The following is a 17784-nucleotide window of genomic DNA, read 5'->3' on the forward strand; positions in this document are numbered from 1 at the left end:
TTGATACCACCAGAAAGTGTGCCATTAAAACAGAGTATTTTGGGTCCCATACACTTTATTGAACATAAAGGCACTTGATTTTTTTTTTTAAAGAGATATGTCCCACTTCTTCTCAGTGAGACACACCCCAGGACTGTCAAACGCTGCTCTGGCTGCCTCAGCACAGACTGATCTCCAGGTCCCCCAAGGTGAAAGCCCGTTACCCGATGGCTTGACGCTCCAGCAGCCTCTGCACCGGAATGGTCAGCTTCCCCAGGAAACGCTTGATGATGGGGCGGCTCTTGGCAAATTTGTCTTTGATTTCAATTTCTAAGACATCAGTTAGAAGGGCAAAGAAGGAGTATTTCTGAAACCAGAAACAGGCAACACTGTGGCTGAGAAGACACATGGAACCTTTTCTCGTTTTATAGACAGACATCGCTGGCCTTTGAACCCGAATGGCATTCGGAGGCCACATTCCCGGCTTCTGTAACTCCTATCCTCGCTTAGGAACCACCGGAAGTGTCACAAGGATTCTTAAAACACAAGATTAAAATCTGAATGACAACAGACGTCCTTGATACACTCGGCCAGCGGCCAGCCTGGTGGTAGCCCTGGCTTTGTGTTGGGCGGTGTAAAAAGCCAGGCGAGTGAGTGACAGGAAGAGCGCTCTGGTTTTGTTTCCGTAGCTACCACGGGCCTTCCAGAGCTCACCCTGAAAAATACTTCATATTTTCTAGGCTTCAAGACAGGAGGCGAGGTGCTGTGACTTGAGTCATAGCGTCGTTTGCCACTGGGATAGCATGGTGTTTTAGAACAAATACAAAAGCATAAGCAGCGACCTGTCACTCAAACCCAAGACGGTTCCGGAGACGGGGCTTCCTGTGTTGGAGGGGCAGCACAGGGAAGCCCTGAGGGAATCCAGAACACCATCTGCCTTCACAGGGGTGCCAACTTCCTGAGTGGCTCATCTAGCAAAGATCTGAAAGCTCATAAAGAGCACTTGCTAAAGCCCATAGAGAGGAACTTCAATGTGAACGGAATATGTGCTAGTCCAAAAGACAGAAAACCTAAATAGAAGCCAGTCTTTTCCGCTTTGTCCCAGGCTCTGCTGGACTCTGCAAGGGAATAATACTGTAATTCTCCTATTCTTGAGGAAACTTTTATTATGTTTTGTTCCTCATGAACTTTTTTGCATTAATTTGTAAACTATTAAGGTATCTATTTTGATTATTATCTATTTTACTAATATATCAGCACACCACAAAATTGTACCGAGGAGTGACCTCTTCGCCACTCTTAGTGCATACGCGGCTCTAACAGGAAGGAAATAGCTCATAGGTAGTGCGCCCTCTTCAACAAAACCGGACATCTGCGGCCCTCTTGCCTACGCCTGTTAACAACTCAACACTGCACAGAGTGCAGAGAGAAAAGATGAACCTGCCTCTCAAGTCCATCAGGCAGAAGACACCCCCCCCCCCCCGTCTTACCTCTCTGTGCCAAATCGGATTGGTGGTGTTGCTGATGATGGTGGACCGTCTCTCCTGCCCATGGTGGGCGCACGTAGGGAAGCTGCTCTTCTTCCCTGGCTGAATGGACATCTTAAGGTAAGGGTCGGGATTGAAGAACATCCCTTTCTTGAGCCCAACTGCCCTGAGATCTTTAAAGAAAGGGGGTGGGGAGAAGCGGGGAGAGGGGACAGGCAGGAGGGAAGGGGAAAGCACAGAAGAGAGGAGGAAGGAGCCAGACATCCCAGTTAGCACGAGACTCAGGCCTTCTTAACGAACCCAAAGCCCTAACCAGAAAGGGGCTAGTGACACGGCGACAGTCAGTCACTCTGTGTCACACAGAGAGTGAGGGGCTCACGGCAGGGAGCCAGCAGAAGGATCTCCCACGTGGCAAAAATAAAGCCAGCCCCTTTTCGCGACCTCATGCCCCTACATCTGGAACCCTTAAGTCCTCATGCCTGTGGGTCCCCACCATCTTCTTCGTGGTGGGGTGTGGTTGGTCAGCCACAATGGAAGATAATCTCTGTACAGAAACTCTCAGTAATCAGTTTATAAAAATATGTTCTTTCATAAAAAAGACCCACGCATCTAAAATCACAAATACCTATACTATACTATATATGTATGTCTGTATGTGTAAGTCTGAAGCCAGTCTAACTTGAGATCAAAATTTACAGCCCACATTCATTTGTACTACATCCTAGATGTCATGCATATTCTATAAGAACTCTAACACGCGAGTGCAATTATTTTAAACAGTTCTTCACTTACTTTCCCCATAACCTACAAAGTAATTTAAATGGTCAGTGACTGTCCTACAACTTACCTTATTTTCACAATATGTTTTATGTGACATGAGCCGCTGACAGTCATCACTGACACCGTCTCGGCGAGGAGACATTTAGATCGTCAGCTGAGCAGGCACACGCATGTCCAGACCTAATGCTGGCTTAGCTGGGCCCACAGCACCTCCCTGAGGCTATCAGCGTGATTCATGCAGCCCTGCAGCTAAACCTTGAAAGCGATGAACGAGCCTGCGTTTGTATGTGGCTCAGATCAACCTGGAGGTCTGGACCACTCTGGCTTGGACAGCGATGACACACAGGGACACCCTTGCCTGGGCTTGGGTTTTATGTATCCCCCAGTGCTCACTCTTCTGAAGAGATGGGCTGGGACACAAGAACGCGTGGCCTAGACATGGGATGAAAACAGACCAGGGCTGTCTAATGACACAGCCGGCCGTGGAAGGGATGGATACTACCTCAGCAACCAGGAGACAGTCAACGGTAAGGCCCCACGCTAACAGTGCTGCATGGGATGCAAGTTGATGGCTGACCTAGAAATCAGCAGGAGAGGGAAGGGACAAGTGAGGGTTGAGTCATGTACTCTGTGAAGCTGTTGTCATCATTCCCAGGATCCTACTTTCGATACTTCATAGACTATCCGGGCTTTAATAAGTGCAGATTTTCACTAGACCAACTGCATGTTTTGTTCATGTTGCGTAAAGCAGCCTCGAGAAGAAAACACAGCTCGCACGTTGATTTTCTTGCCCTTCTTGAGTATGCTTGCCTCCGACTCAAGACAGACTGAGAGCCTCAAGATATCGAGTTCACTCCCAAGCAGGGGAGTTCCTTGAAGTCAATGCAGAGCAACGTGGCCAGAAAGAGCAGCTACAGAGTCTGACGGGGCCAAGTCATTCACAAACATCCCTCCAAACACAGACGCAGCCTGCCAGCAGATTACAGTCATCCTGATAAAAGATGTCAAAGCTAGGTAACCTTGATACCAACTCTTCTGCAGCGAGACACTGCACAGATGAACACATCTTCATCGACACAGTGATGAACGGCCAATTACTTGCAATCTGCTGATCCAGCCCCTTCACTCATCTCCTCTCTGCTCCTGCTTCCCCTTATTTTCCTTTGTTTCTCTGTTCACAAACTCCGTATCACACAGCAGACCAAAGAAGAACTCAAACCCACAATGGCACCCAGGCTAGATACCCTAGCTTCAGCCTCACTTGGGTAAGACTTGAAGCACGGATCAAGACACAGTTTGTGCCGAGGCTGTCGAGTTCAGGTCTCTGGGCTTCTTCCTTGCTTCTCCTTCGATAATCAAGCATAGAACATTTACAGGCAGCCATACCAGCCCGTCAGTCTTTCAGATAAATATGGTACCTACTGTCAGTCTCCAGCCGTGCCAATTGCTTTTGGAGTCAACATTATAGAATCTATTTTCCCTCTCCTGTGATTTTTACATGTCTCGGTATGTTCGGCAAATGTCTGTCTAGAAGAAGACAAACACATCGCAGGCAGCCAGCTTCCGTGGGAACAGTGGTGGGATGTGACCAAAGAAGTTAAAGACGGAGTCACCGATGTCCTAGAACTTGTTTCTTATTGTCAGGAAGCTGTGCTATGATTTTACTTTCCGGGTAGTAATTCTCCTATACTGAGTTAACATCTCCCTCTGAAGTCAAAATCGATATGTGACTGCCATTTTAAAGTGATATACATCAGCCAAACACGTAGTTCAATAGCTCTAAACCAGGAAGTCAACAGAGCATAGCGAACCATCACTGGGGGTGGCTAATTGTTGTCAACTGTCACCAGGGGCTTCAGGGTTTATAACTTCCTATAACTTCACAGGTCTAAAGCAGGGGCCGTCCATCATCAGCAGGAATCGGTTTGAGGGCAAGCGCTGGACGATGGGGTTTTAAATTATCTTCTAATTACCCAGATCGATCCTTTAAAAATCCCAAAGATCCCAAGAAAAATAGATATACTGGCCCAATCTAAACCATAAGCTGCCAGATTACAACATCTGAGATTCGTCAGGAAGCTGAAGGAAGGAAAGGAGACCCTCAAATTAACCACCCCACAGGAAGCAAAAAGGACGACACAAAACTAAACAAAAGAAGATGATGGCCAGTCTGGTCCTGATGGGACCATCACAGTGTGTGGAGGTGGCTGACACCAAGGATCCTTTAGATGATATTGCTCATTCACACTCTTTAAGCAGAGAAAACAGAAAACAGAATCTCAGTTAAATCTCAGACCGACTGATTTTTTTCTTTTTTCTTTTTCTTCCTTTTCTTTCCTTCTTTTTTTTCTTTTTTTTTTCCTTTTTTTACAGAGCCCGGGTAAACTTTAGACCTTTAGACTCTGTATAAACGACCATCCAGTCATCCACTTGGCTATTTGAAAACTCCAATTTAAGCACCGGCTTCTTAGCACATTCTTGGTTCTCTAATTCACTCTCACTAGGTCAGTGACTTTCAAACCTTTCTCTGACAGTGCCCTGTGTGAAATACACTTCACCTTTTCATGTCGCAGCCCAGTGCACACATACTTGCATATATGTATACTTCTTTTTTTCCCCCAAATGTCAATTTGTGTAAACTGAGGTTTCATCAAAACATCTTTCCCTTTGGCAGTGAGCCCCATTCATTTTAATGCTAGTTTCAGCTCAGTCAGGTTGGGGGGGGGGATGCTTTACCAAACAAGAAATCATTATCTTTTTACTTGTTAATATTTTTTTAATTTCATGAAAACAGCCATCTGCTTTATGTGTAACCCTCACAGAAAAAGGCATGTCTTTCATGTTTTTGCTTCAAACTTTTTCTTTCTCTAGATGAAGTAAGCACCTGTGATTTCAAATCCCCAAAGTTCCTTGAAAGAGTTATTTAACCATTCACACACGCTGTCAACAACCTCACATACTCACACAGTCTTGCTTTTGTGAGAAAACTTGCTAAAAAGAGCACTTTCTGAACATAATCATCACCTAATCTTATCATGGTCAGATACATACGTGACTTTCCAGAAGTCTGAGCAAAACAACTCAAAATAACATGGTTTACAGGTCATCTATGATGTTGTACAAAGAAATGACCATGCCTTCCACTGATGCCGTGTGTCCTCAGACTGGAGGCCGCACTCAGACACTTACCTGACAAGGTGAAGCTGACGAGCTTCCGAGAGTGCAGACTTCCGGAAGCACCCCCTTCCATGCCTTCCGCCCCCATCTGAGGAGAAAAATGGGTGTGTAATTTCATACGGGGATCACGCTATCGAACGGTCCAGGGAACTTTGTGAAACTTTATGTGTTTGGATATACAATGATATTTTTTAATATCAAAATGCATTATAGTGCATGTCTTCAAAATTTCAAATCTTAGATAGGCAAATATTGATTCCAAAATATGGGATCAAAGCTTTATATTTAAAGTTGATCTTTACCCCATTTAAAAAAATACAAACTTTGAATTCTTTCCTTTCTCTCTCTCTCTCTCTCTCTCTCTCTCTCTCTCTCTCTCTCTCTCTCTCTCTGTCTCTCTTTCTTTTTCTTTCGGTTTTTCGAGACAGGTTTTCCCTGTAGCTTTGGGCCTGTCCTGAAACTAGCTCTTGTAGCCCAGAGACAGCTGGCCTCAAACTCACAAACATCCACCTGCCTTTGTCTCCGAAGTGCTGGGATTAAAGGCGTGCACCACCATCACCTGGCGAAATCTTTCTTAATATAACAGCCTACTCTATCTACTGTAAGTTCTGTTTACGAATTAATACGAATATAGTTGTTTATGGTATACATTCTTATACGCCCAGCACTCAGGAGGATGAGGCAGGAGAATCACAAAGTTGAGGCCAGCTGCCTCTGTCCACAAAACAGGGCCTTGCCTTGAGCAGAACACACTGACTACTCGGTAAGACACGTCCCTCCAGAAATAGAACATGTGTGTCTAACCAGGCACTTGCTTGTGCTCAGTTATTTGTGGCCAAAAAGATGAATGGATTGCCTTAAAATTACCTCTTCCCTTCCCTTCTTCTGCCCTCCCCACCCCCCTCACCCGACACTGTCTTTCTTCCTATGTAGCCAGGTTACAATTCACTGCCTCAGTCGCCCCGTCAAGTGCTAGGAATAGAGGCATTTACCGCCACAACACCAGGCTTATGAACAAATTAAACAAGGAACAAGAGAAGACCCCTGCAATCTTCATTCTAAAAACTTAATTCATCATGTGATAAAAGACTAATCTAAAAACAATTACCAAAGAATTCATAGAGAGCCTGCGCCACCTCTCCGGCAAAATGCTCATCTGAATTAAGACTCAAGAGAATACAGCTTTATCGCACCAGGAAGGCCAAGCATTGTCCTGGAACACAGGGCCATTCATTGTAATAAACACGTCTGCATCAGCAACCAGAGGGAGGTTTTTAAATAGATGCTCTCCGTAGATCCATTCCAGGAAGCCCGGAGGCGGAGGCGACACTCTCAACCAGAGCCCGCCCAGCAGCTGAAGGGTTTCCTGAAGCAAGGCTCTGTCCGACACACATCTCACTGTACGTTCTGATGATGGCGATGATGTCAACGTCAACACACAAATGACAGGGGAGGCGGGGGTTTTCATCCTTGATTCATGGCCAGAGGATTATGTGAAGGAGGAGATCATGAGGATTAGTACAGTGGCTCATTTCCTGACCTACGAAGAGTCTCAGCTGTCTTCCTCGGCTCTATTCTTTGCACCAGGCATGGAATAGTCACACTAAGCAAGCACTGCGGGCATCAGTGTTGCTGCTTACAATAGTTAAATACATGGTGTGGACTCCATGTATACATGGTGTGGGACCACCATACTGCCACAGCAGCGACGTGCTGACCTCCCCAGAGGAGGTCAGTAGTGTGGGAGTTCCTTCTGTCTCTGTGTTACTTTTATTGGTTAATGAATAAAGAAACTGCCTTGGCCTGTTGATAGGGCAGAACTTAGGTAGGTGGGGTGTAGGCCCATATTTCATACAAGATATTTGCAGCCAGGCTCTCTGACCATACTTAATTTCCAAGGCAGCTGCAATCCTGCCAAACAAGCTAGCCACGTGACAAAGGCCAGGATGTATCACTCCTTCTCTTTTGTTAATATGTAGATCGCCCTGGGAGAGGTGTTGATCCCAAGCTGGTGAATTAAGTTGCAGGTGTTTCGGTAGTCCCGCATCCCCCCAAAGAGAATATTAATGAGTTTCCACCTTGGTTTACCTGGGGGATAAAAGGTAGATCTTCAGGAATGGATGAAGCCTGAGATGCCCTTCCCATATTGCTGTGTGAACTGCGTCTCATTATTTCACACACCTCAGGACAGGTACAGTTAGGAAAAATAGTTTCTATGTTGGGGCATACGGACCCTGACAGTGGGGAAAACTAGACTGAATGCTGGGAGAAGGAAGGCAGGAGAGACACCATGGAGCCGCTGCCAGAGTCAGATATGCCAAAACTTTGTGGGTAAGCCACTGCCACGTGGCAATACACAGATGAATGGAGATGAGTTAAATTAAGATGTAAGAGTTAGCCAATAAGAAGCTAGAGCTAATGGGCCAAGCAGTGATTAAATTTATACAGTTTCTGTGAGATTATTTTGGTTCTGGGCAGCCAGGACGAACAAGCAGCCTCCTCCTTGCAACAGGTCAGACCCAAGAATCCAGATCCAAGTCCTTGTAGATAATTCAGAAATCTACTGACCACCATTTCCATTAATGAGGTTTTCAATCCAAACGCTGTCTCGTGATTGTGGTGCTGTTGTCTGCACAAGAACTCTGAAGTCATCCCGAACTGCAGGCTGGGGCAGGGTCACCTCACTGGAGAGTCACGGCAGTGCATTAAGCGGGCAGTGCGCTAGACATTCCCGCCGCCTTTAGCGGTAGTTAGACCGCGCCATTGCTGGTCTAAATGACTCTGAACTCAGGAAGAGCTGGCTTTCGTTTTGTTTTCTCATTTCACCCAGAGGTTTGAGTAGCTTTACTCTTGTCGGTCTGTAGCTTTTTATTTTACCATATTAAAGACAAGGAAGACTATAGGCCAGTGTTACACTGACCTAGGAGATTGTGTAGTCAAGAGCTATCAACCTCTTTGTGATCCACAAAGTCTTAGGCAGTAATGCACACTTCCTATATTCTACGCTAGGCTTACAATCATAGAGATTGAAGTGTAATTCTAACCAGAGATCCTGACCATTTTTCCACTTTTTCCACATTTCTCTGATCTGTTTCTTTTTCTTTCCCTCTTCACCCAAGTACCATCATTCAGGTCACCCTTATTCAGAGCGTTCCTGGTCCTGACAGACCCTGCTGCTGCACACTGTCACAGGTCCACTTCTCTCAACTCACACAATGGTCACGACAGGGGTCTGATCGATGTCGCTCTCCCTCGTGACAGCAGCGAGAGCAACAATCTCATTCTCCTTGCCATCTGATTCAGAGCAGGAGGCTGGGCACGCAGACACGCCCACTGGGAATGTCTGACTATTGAGCAAAAGGAAAGGACTGGCTGAATCAGAGGCATGGGCACCATCAAAGACAGCACAAAGCGAGGCTGGACAACTCCAAAATGTCATCTATAGGGACTTCCTCCTGGATTAGGGGGTTGAACCTGGCCCCTGTCTATTTCCAAAATAGCAACCATATATAAAAGCGCGCGCGTGCGCGCGCGCACACACACACACACACACACACACACATCATAGGAGTTAAATTTTTTCCCCTAGACCTTTATAATATATTTTGTTGTTGTTCTTTGAGATAGAGTTTCTCTGTATAAAAGCTATCCTGGAATTTACTCTGTAGACCAGGCTGGCCTCGAACTCACAGAGATCTGCCTGCCTCTGCCTTCCAAGTGCTGGGATTAAAGGTATGCGTCACCACAACCTGGCTATACTCTTAGTTTTACTAATGACAAAAACTGCAAGGATTCCCATATGGCAGAGCCTGTGACTCTTCCTAAATCATCAACAACACAATTTTGAGAACTCTAGATTTTTTTTAAGCTGACCTGCCAAGAGAAAAAAGTCAGAAAATTGCAGAAGCAATGACTACCCTTCACCTGAGGGCTCGATGAAGAAGTTGGCTCCCAGAGCGGCCATATTTTACCAAACAGTAGAATTCCCACTCAGCACTCGTTGAGAAATTTAAACTCGGACCTTTGACGAAAGCGCCCATATATGACTCTGTCACACACCGTGACCTCCGAGGAAAGCACCCATACATATATGACCACATCACACACTGTGACCTCTGAGGAAAGCACCCATATATGACCACATCACACACACTCTTCAGGTGACAGGCAAGTAGAATGCCTATGATCACGCTGGGCTCCTTCCCCCTTTACACACTGAATGCATGGAAACCCACCCGAGATACAGTACCGCCATTTCCTACTGTCCACGTGTAAAAGCCTTCACGATAGAACACCATGGGTCACCGTGTTCCCTCGAAGAGCTATTGATACATGGGACAGCTACGTCGCAAGTGTTTTTCCACTGATTGGTATCGCAGATATGGCCGTGGTGGCGGCCTTTACCGCGTTCCCTTTCCTGAAACACACTGTCGTGTGTTTCCTTTTCATTGTTCCCTGTGACCCTGACGGGGCTGCCCAGGCAAAAATAGAACTCTTAATGGGCTCCAGGAGGAAGCCAGCCATGAGGGGACTCACCATCACAGCCGGGTTCTTCACAGTAATACAGGGGGTTGTGGCTCGCAGGGCTCCGCTAATGCCATGGTAGTACTTGAAACAGATTTTGATCTCCGCTGCAAAGCAATGGGAGAGAGACAGCTGAATCTACTGAGAAAATGCCGCATCCCTCTCAGGCAATCCTTTCTGAATGCAATTCCTTCTTTGTAGACCAGCAATAACTGATTTTGACCAGTTCCTGGTGAGTTTTGCTTATTGACTTTTTTCTATTGCCTTACGTTTCACAGGGTCTTTTTTTTTTTCTTTTGGTTATTTTGAGACAGGGTTTCTCTGTGGCTTTGGAGCCTGTCCTGGAACTAACTCTTGTAGACCAGGCTGGCCTCGAACTCACAGAGATCCGCCTGCCTCTGCCTCCTGAGTGCTGGGATTAAAGGCGTGAGCCACCACAGCCCGGCTCACAGGGTCTTAATACGCCACCTAAGCTAGTCTGAAGCTCACTCAGTAGTGCAAGATGGCCCTGAGTCTTCTTACCTCAGCCTCTCAAGAGCGAGGGTTACAGACCTGTGCCACCAAGCCCGGGTTTGTCTACTTTGTGGAAACTTCCTAAGATCATCGCTAATGTATTGGGCAAACAACATACTGCATACACTCTGTAGAGCGGAAAGAGAAGAACGTGCCCAGCGACTTTCGCCATGTGCCAGGCAGTGACATGGCTCACTGTTGCCATCCCACCCCGACTCCAGCCTGCTCTGGGTGACGGGTGACCTGTTGAGATTTCCTGGAAGCCATCCACGCAGTCCACGGATTTTACTTTCAACCTCTTCAGTACGAACAGAGCATAGCTACTACTAGAAATGCAAAAAGCAACTCAGTCTGACAAAGAATAGGCTGGGTGGATTCTCTAGGAACCCACATGACTTTAACTTTCCAAGTAACTTAAGCGGACTTCTACATGGGGTTCCAATTTGGGAACCAGCCCCACAGAGATGAGCATATAGAAACTCACATGTCTTATGAATGGATTCAAACAGATGACCTTGAGAAAAAGCAATGCATATACCTATTAGAGTTTGCAGAAAGCAACCAGCTTCCAAAAGCATGAAGTGGAAAGGGTTTCAATAGAACCGAGAGTCATGGGAATTCCTCCGTTTCCTGAGGCCTGAATGACCATGAGAGTTATTTTTCCTCAGGGATCCTTCTATAGAGGCAATGGGGCTCTAGACAGGCTGGACAGGCCACGGAGGGGGCAGTTCTGGTCTACAGAGGGAGTTCTTCTCAACTGGGTCAGCAGATTGTAAAAATGGGGCTGTTCAACCAACATATTTTCCCAAGTATATTAACTTTTAACTTATCATGGCCTTGCCTGACCATGCCAAAGGGCATCCTGGGAAGTATTTGGCTTGCTTACTTTAAGAGAACGATACAATTATCCTCTGGGTATTTATATTGCCACACTCTTCTTGTCACTGAACAATGTTAAACCCTAGAAAAGTTCCTGAATGAGCTAAAACCCAACAATTTAGCACCACCAATCAAAAGGCTTCACTAGGCATCTAGCAATACACCTGCCCACCACTGCGCCAGAGAGTGCAAGGGACTCCCGGACTGTCTCCTGGCCGAGCAGGCATTTTACAGTTTTATTGCTAAGATGACAATTCCAGGCCTGGCAAACCGCTAAAGGAAAACACGGAGGAGGAAAGGCATCGCAAGGAAGGGCATGGCGACCAGGAGGAGATTAGTAAGGACACAGTGGAGTCTCAGGACAAGCAGGTCTAAGGAGGAGAGTCGGGACTCAAGAGTAGCCAGGAGGCAGAGTGAGAGCAGGGTTTGCAGAAGCGCATGTCTGGTTGATATGGGAATAACATACTTCTAGATAAATGATGTGCAATTAGCCACGAGTTGCTGCCAGAGCAAGGAGATGGGTTATTGATATGACGTCGGAGAGTTATTTCTGATTTTTACACAGTTTAACAATCACAGGCTTTTCATAAATTATCTATTAAAAGCAATCAACCAGGCCATGCCAACCCTAGGTATATACGATGACGCTGGGTGCTTTCTCTGAGAAAGTATTCCACAGTCCGCCCCACAAGCGAGGGGTTTACCTCAGAGACTTTGATCTCGTCCCTCACCTTCCCCAGCGACACTGCTAGCTTAGGGAACCCCTCACAGGTTGTTGTCATTTAGGAAGTCGGAATTTTGGTTCTGGAAGTTGGATGTAAAACTTAACCACAAGGACTGGTGAAATGTGAACGTCCTTCTTTCTCCCGTCATTTCCGTGTCACTAAAATGAAGTGAAATATCACGGAAATCTGGTACGCAACACGTCCTCTCTAATGGTAAGAGGAAATGTCGTATCATTTCATCTACCCTACTACATAATTCTCACCATTGCCCTGTAAGCGGTCATGAAACGATCCCATGCATTGCCTTTACATTCAGAGGATCCAAGTGGAGGAAGAGCTCACTTTCAGCTTCACACTTCTGAAGCGATTTACCCACAACCCCCAGTAGCATGATCACTTGCCATTTCCACGTTGCTGCAAAGCATTTATATTTATCTTATATTTAATAAGGGGCTGTGCAGTGGGAAAAACTTCCTTGGCGGACGGTATCGCCGTAGATATGGCAGAAATCTTACGGGATGAGCGCTGAAGCCAACACACAGTGGGAGAGGAATGACAGTAGAAAGTTCCTAGTCTCCAAGCAGCAAGATCATGTTTACGGGTCAGTGAGAAGGGGCTGAAAACAACACGTATTTATCAAAGGTACTTAAGCCCCAGGACTCATGGGTATGACTGTCATGCATACTACCTACCTACATACCATCTACATGTTGAGGCTGCTTTGGGTTTTTTGTTTTTTGTTTTTTTTTTTGCCTTAACAACCACAAAGCAATTCAATGTACAGCATTTCCAGGTTCACTCGTTGGTCCCAGATTAGTGGGCAGAGCTAAAATAGTGTCTCCAAGTTGGCGATCGATAGCTATTTCACAATGATGGGGGAGATGAACAGATGCATAGAAGGAAGGAAAAAAAAAGGCAGAGAAACCCCACCTAAGTATGAATGACTAAAAGAAGAACCACACTTATGAAAGGCTACATTGAATCAAATAAACACCTTGGCATGCCAGGACAGCTGTTGAAACCCTGTAAACTTGAAACTGAAGAATACAGCCTGCAAAGGCAGGCCACTGTGTTGCTGCAAGCCACTCCCCGGAGGCAAGGAGCTCACTTGAAAGGTAGCTGACGACCTGTATAGCAACCCCCTTTCTGGCTTTCGTTTTTGTGTGTGTGTGTGTGTGTGGCATACACCTGTATATACTTATGGGTTTGCATACGAGTGGCAAAGTTAGAGGTCCAATACCCACCTTATCTTTAGAGATAGGGTCTCTTACTGAACCTGGTGCTCACTGACTGGGCTTCCCTGTGAGGCAGTGAACTCTAGAGACGCCCAATGTGCCTGCCATCCCTCCGGGTACCCAGTGCTGGGTTACAGACAAGCACTGCGGAGCCTGGTATTTTGTGTAGGTAACAGGGATTCAAGCTAGACTACTCTTGCTTACCCTGCCAGCAGTTAATACTGAACTGGGTCCCCAGCCTCTGCTTACCATCCTAAAAACAAGTAAATATCCATGGTGCTGATGCCCAAGGTCATCTATCAAGAATTAAATCCATTTTGTTTTTCCTTTAGAGCCATTTCAAGTAGGCTGTAATAGTATAAGCCTGGGATATCTGCATCTTCCGGAGTTTACCAGACAACCCGGACCGACTTAACAGATCAGTTTTCAAAGAATCTTACCTTGTTTGGATTTCCAATAAGCTAAAGGCAAAAACTAATTTATTTCTTAAGATGAAAGAGAAACCTTGAATATTATATTTTCTAGGCCAGAGGCTGACAATATCCAGAAGTTTTAGAAGCTATCTAAATGGCTTAATCACTTTTCCCCCAAGACTCCGTGCCATTAGCTCTAAGGAGCCAAGCAAGATCACATTAATGATGAGAAGCTCTCTTAAGATGGTCCAAGTCAGACACCGGCTCAAGAAGACATTAAAAGGACACCCTTGACTTCTACGCTCAGAGATAAACACTCCATTTGTTTGATGCCTTGTCTTAACCTCCGTGGACCGGAGCATCTTGGGAGTTGCATCTTTCTGACTTTTCTGAAGTCATGATGCTCTGTCTAGACGTAACGTGGACTAATATCCCAGCTCTTAAGCACACAGGAGAGTTTCAGTTCCACCGTCCTGGGTTTATACAAGAGAAAAGGAATGATGAACAGGTGGAAACCTATTCTGCCTTCTCTAGCCCGGCGTCAAGATCCAAGCCCGTTTCTATTAAACAGCGGGATAAGGTCTGCAGATAAGTATGTTATAATTATATAATATATACTATAATATAATAATATTAATTATATTAATATAATATGTGGTATATTATAATTGCTATATTTACTATCTGAGACAGCCTCAACACTCAGGGCATTATGGATCTCTAAGAGAAAAGATGCTAAAAACGGGCTTTCAATTTTCCTCAGACCAGATTGCCTTGTGATAGAGATCCTGCCCCCAGGCTCCAGGTAAGCACCAAGCATGGTCTCCAGCATTCAGGCGCCAACAGGAAAGCGATTTTACCTCTTCCCTGGCATTTAGTTGGCAATACTGTTCACCTAATCAATTTCTTAAACCGTGGGATCCTTTTAAGGAAAGAACCGTGCTAGAAGCAAAACCGGCTTTGGTTGGGTTTTCCCCTATGTTCTCATATTCTCCACTTTCCATAGAAAGCCCAGTACCCCAGGCCCAGAGAGTGCTCCATGTTCCTGTCATGTGATGAGTTCAGCACTTTACCCAAAAACGGAGGAAACAAACTTCCCTTAAGAGCAGGCTGCATGCCCCGCAGAGGACAGCCGGCAGAAATGGGATGGACAGTGTCTTTGGAGGTTCCTTGTCTCACTACGTCATGCCTGGGCTTTATGACATTTGGTTTGTTTGATTTTAATTTTACCATACATTTTATTTTAATTTCATTCACTTATTTTTTTTCTTTCCTAGCATATACATTATGGCTTCCAGTTAGTGTTTTTATGGGATGCCTGAATGTGAAAATGAGTCTATGTCTGTTTCCTTTTTTTTTTCTCCTGAGACAGGGTTTCTCTGTGTAACAGCCCTAGCTGTCCTGGAACTAGCTCTTGTAGACCTGACTGGTCTCAAACTCACAGAGATCTGCCTGCCTCTGTCTCCCAAGTGCTGGGATTAAGGGAATGCACCACCACCGCCCAGTTCTATGTCTGTTTCTTATGCATTTTCCTGGGCCCTTTTCCTTCTTCTTCTTCTTTTTTTTTTTGTTCTGTCCAATTCTGATGTGTTAGTTTTTGCTTTATCCTATAATACTATATAAATTGTATATTTTATTATTATTTCATGGAAGCTTGTTGGTTTTCTAACGAGAGACAGAAAGGGGGTGGATCTGGATAGAAGGGGAGGTGGGGGAGGGACTGGAAAGAGTAGAAGAAGAAGAAATCAAAATCAGGATCTATTATATGGGAAAAATCTATTTTCAATCAAAGAAAAAAAGGAATAAATGAAGGAAGGAAGGAAGGAAGGAAGGTGTTTTGGTTATGGTTTTCTTCATTCTGTTATGATAAAATTTCATAATTACGATGTTGGAACATGAAATTTGGGCCACTCTGAATCTGGGCGCCAGGGCCACGGTCCACCACATTGGCCTCCAGAATAAACTATCCACATTGGCCTCCAGAATAAACTATCCACATTGGCCTCCAGAATAAACTATCCACATTGGCCTCCAGAATAAACTATCCACATTGGCCTCCAGAATAAACTATCCACATTGGCCTCCAGAATAAACTATCCACATTGGCCTCCAGAATAAACTATCCACATTGGCCTCCAGAATAAACTATCCACATTGGCCTCCAGAATAAACTATCCACATTGGCCTCCAGAATAAACTATCCACATTGGCCTCCAGAATAAACTATCCACATTGGCCTCCAGAATAAACTATCCACATTGGCCTCCAGAATAAACTATCCACATTGGCCTCCAGAATAAACTATCTTTTATCCCTTTGGGGTCACAGCTGTGCTTCCTGTATTGACAAGGCTTCAACAGACAAGACGACAAGAGCATCGGACTATGGGGCAGGACACAGCTTACCGGGCAGAAGCATTGCCCCACTAGAGAGGACACGGGAAGAAGCTACCCGATACCGTTCATACTGATGACGGCCCGAGACGCTAATCTTCTAAATTAACTTTTGATGCTACAGATGTTTCAGAAACCTCACTAAAGACGTTTGCATCAAGTTCTCATCTGTTCAAATGGCACTGGATATTTTGCCTTGATAAGTCCTGTTATTTCGAGTATTCATAGGATCTCTTACAATAAATCCTTTACATGTAGAAATTTTCATTCTTGGAGCTCAGTGTTAATAAAAAAAAGTCTCAAAAGCCCATGCTTTTCCATCTGTTAAAGAAAGAAAATTTCTGAAGATATCGGAATTAACCTGGACTGACTGGTAAACTAGCAAATCACCAATCCTATTTTATTCACCTGTTTTCTTACCATTCCATGAAATATCCTGAAAATCCCTGCATCCTCAGGAATATTAGTAGTGAATATAAACACATACCCTGTCACATTTACTAAAAACCAACAGGCGCAGTATCTCAAATGAACTATGTACGATATTAGCATCTGTATTCACACATACAACACATACAATGGATAATGATTGATTCTCTGCATCCAATTTCTGATTATTAGCATTTGACGTTGAAGGTGGCACAGACTACCTTACCCATCCTCCGTTGACCTACACGCAAAAGGTAACCATTTGCTGGTAAGAAATGAGGAATATTCAAAGCAAACAAAATTCATAGGTCAATCAAAACATCGAACTATCCTTTCTGATTCCTAAAATCAATGAAGTCACCATTAACTGCCCAGTATTAAATATTCAATCTCCGATGAGCATTTTCTAAAGCAAAATATCTTCTAATATGGGGCTTCATGATAGAAACATATGAATAAGAGCCAAAACCTTTAAAAATAACATTCAGATATGACTGAGTAATATGCATATTGCTCAATTCCCCCCCCCCCATATTGCTCAATTTTAAGATTACCATGCTTGTCAATTACTTACGTTCCATGAAGTAGGGTCCAGGCTCAATCCTCCAGACAATTTGTCCCTTTTGGGTTCCAGTGACGCCCCTGTTTTTAGAATCCCAGAAGTTGGCTGGAGAATTCTCATCTGGCAAAAAAAACCCCAAAGAAACACTTTTAGCTTAATTACAACCCATCACCTCTTACCTCAAAGATCAGCACACATTCTAAAATAAGTAGAAAGAAGGTAATAAAGAGGGCAGACACCAGTGGCCGCTGTTTCTAATGGCTACCTCCTAGCCCATCTGAGTTCCCGCTTTCGCATCTATTGGAAACTGGAGGTATAACAGGAAAGTTGACGGCTCCTTCTGGTCTGGCCAGGGTGTTGCCAAAAGATAATCTTGCAGGGAACAAAGGGTTAAGTTACTGCTGCTTCAGTGCTGAGCTGGTTTGCAAGAAGGGGTTGGGGTAAAATTCATCTACAGAACCTTTCTCAAAGGTAGGAAGCGAGCTGAATTGGGAGAACGCAACAGAACTCATGGTGGATGAATGAAGGACCCAGGGACAGCAGCTGAGCCAGGCAGTAGCAGAGCTGCCCGACCAGTGTTAAGAGGTCTATGATGTCATCATGTCTTCCAGGACAAAGGTGGCAACAGTAACAGGCAAAGTCTTCACTGTGGTGTAGAAGAAAGATAGAAACAACGGTGTCCCAGAGG

At 45.0% G+C, this 17784-nt stretch overlaps 1 protein-coding gene across 3 annotated transcripts in view; it reads right to left on the reverse strand.

Annotated features, from left to right (window-relative positions):
* Positions 1-17784, reverse strand: part of Hecw2 (HECT, C2 and WW domain containing E3 ubiquitin protein ligase 2) — a 337940-nt gene that overhangs the window by 108864 nt on the left and 211292 nt on the right. For all 3 annotated transcript variants that reach the window (XM_087902401.1, XM_087902402.1, XM_087902403.1), the window contains 5 exons: positions 17109-17216; positions 9960-10054; positions 5436-5511; positions 1470-1639; positions 204-346 (listed from right to left, as the gene is read on the reverse strand). In XM_087902401.1, the coding sequence (XP_087758527.1) occupies positions 204-346; positions 1470-1639; positions 5436-5511; positions 9960-10054; positions 17109-17216 (592 nt within the window). The remainder of the gene's footprint in view (positions 1-203; positions 347-1469; positions 1640-5435; positions 5512-9959; positions 10055-17108; positions 17217-17784) is intronic.

The sequence above is a fragment of the Myodes glareolus genome, chromosome 27 (genome assembly GCF_982192425.1).
Source record: "Myodes glareolus chromosome 27, mMyoGla1.1, whole genome shotgun sequence".
Lineage (NCBI taxonomy): Eukaryota > Metazoa > Chordata > Mammalia > Rodentia > Cricetidae > Myodes > Myodes glareolus.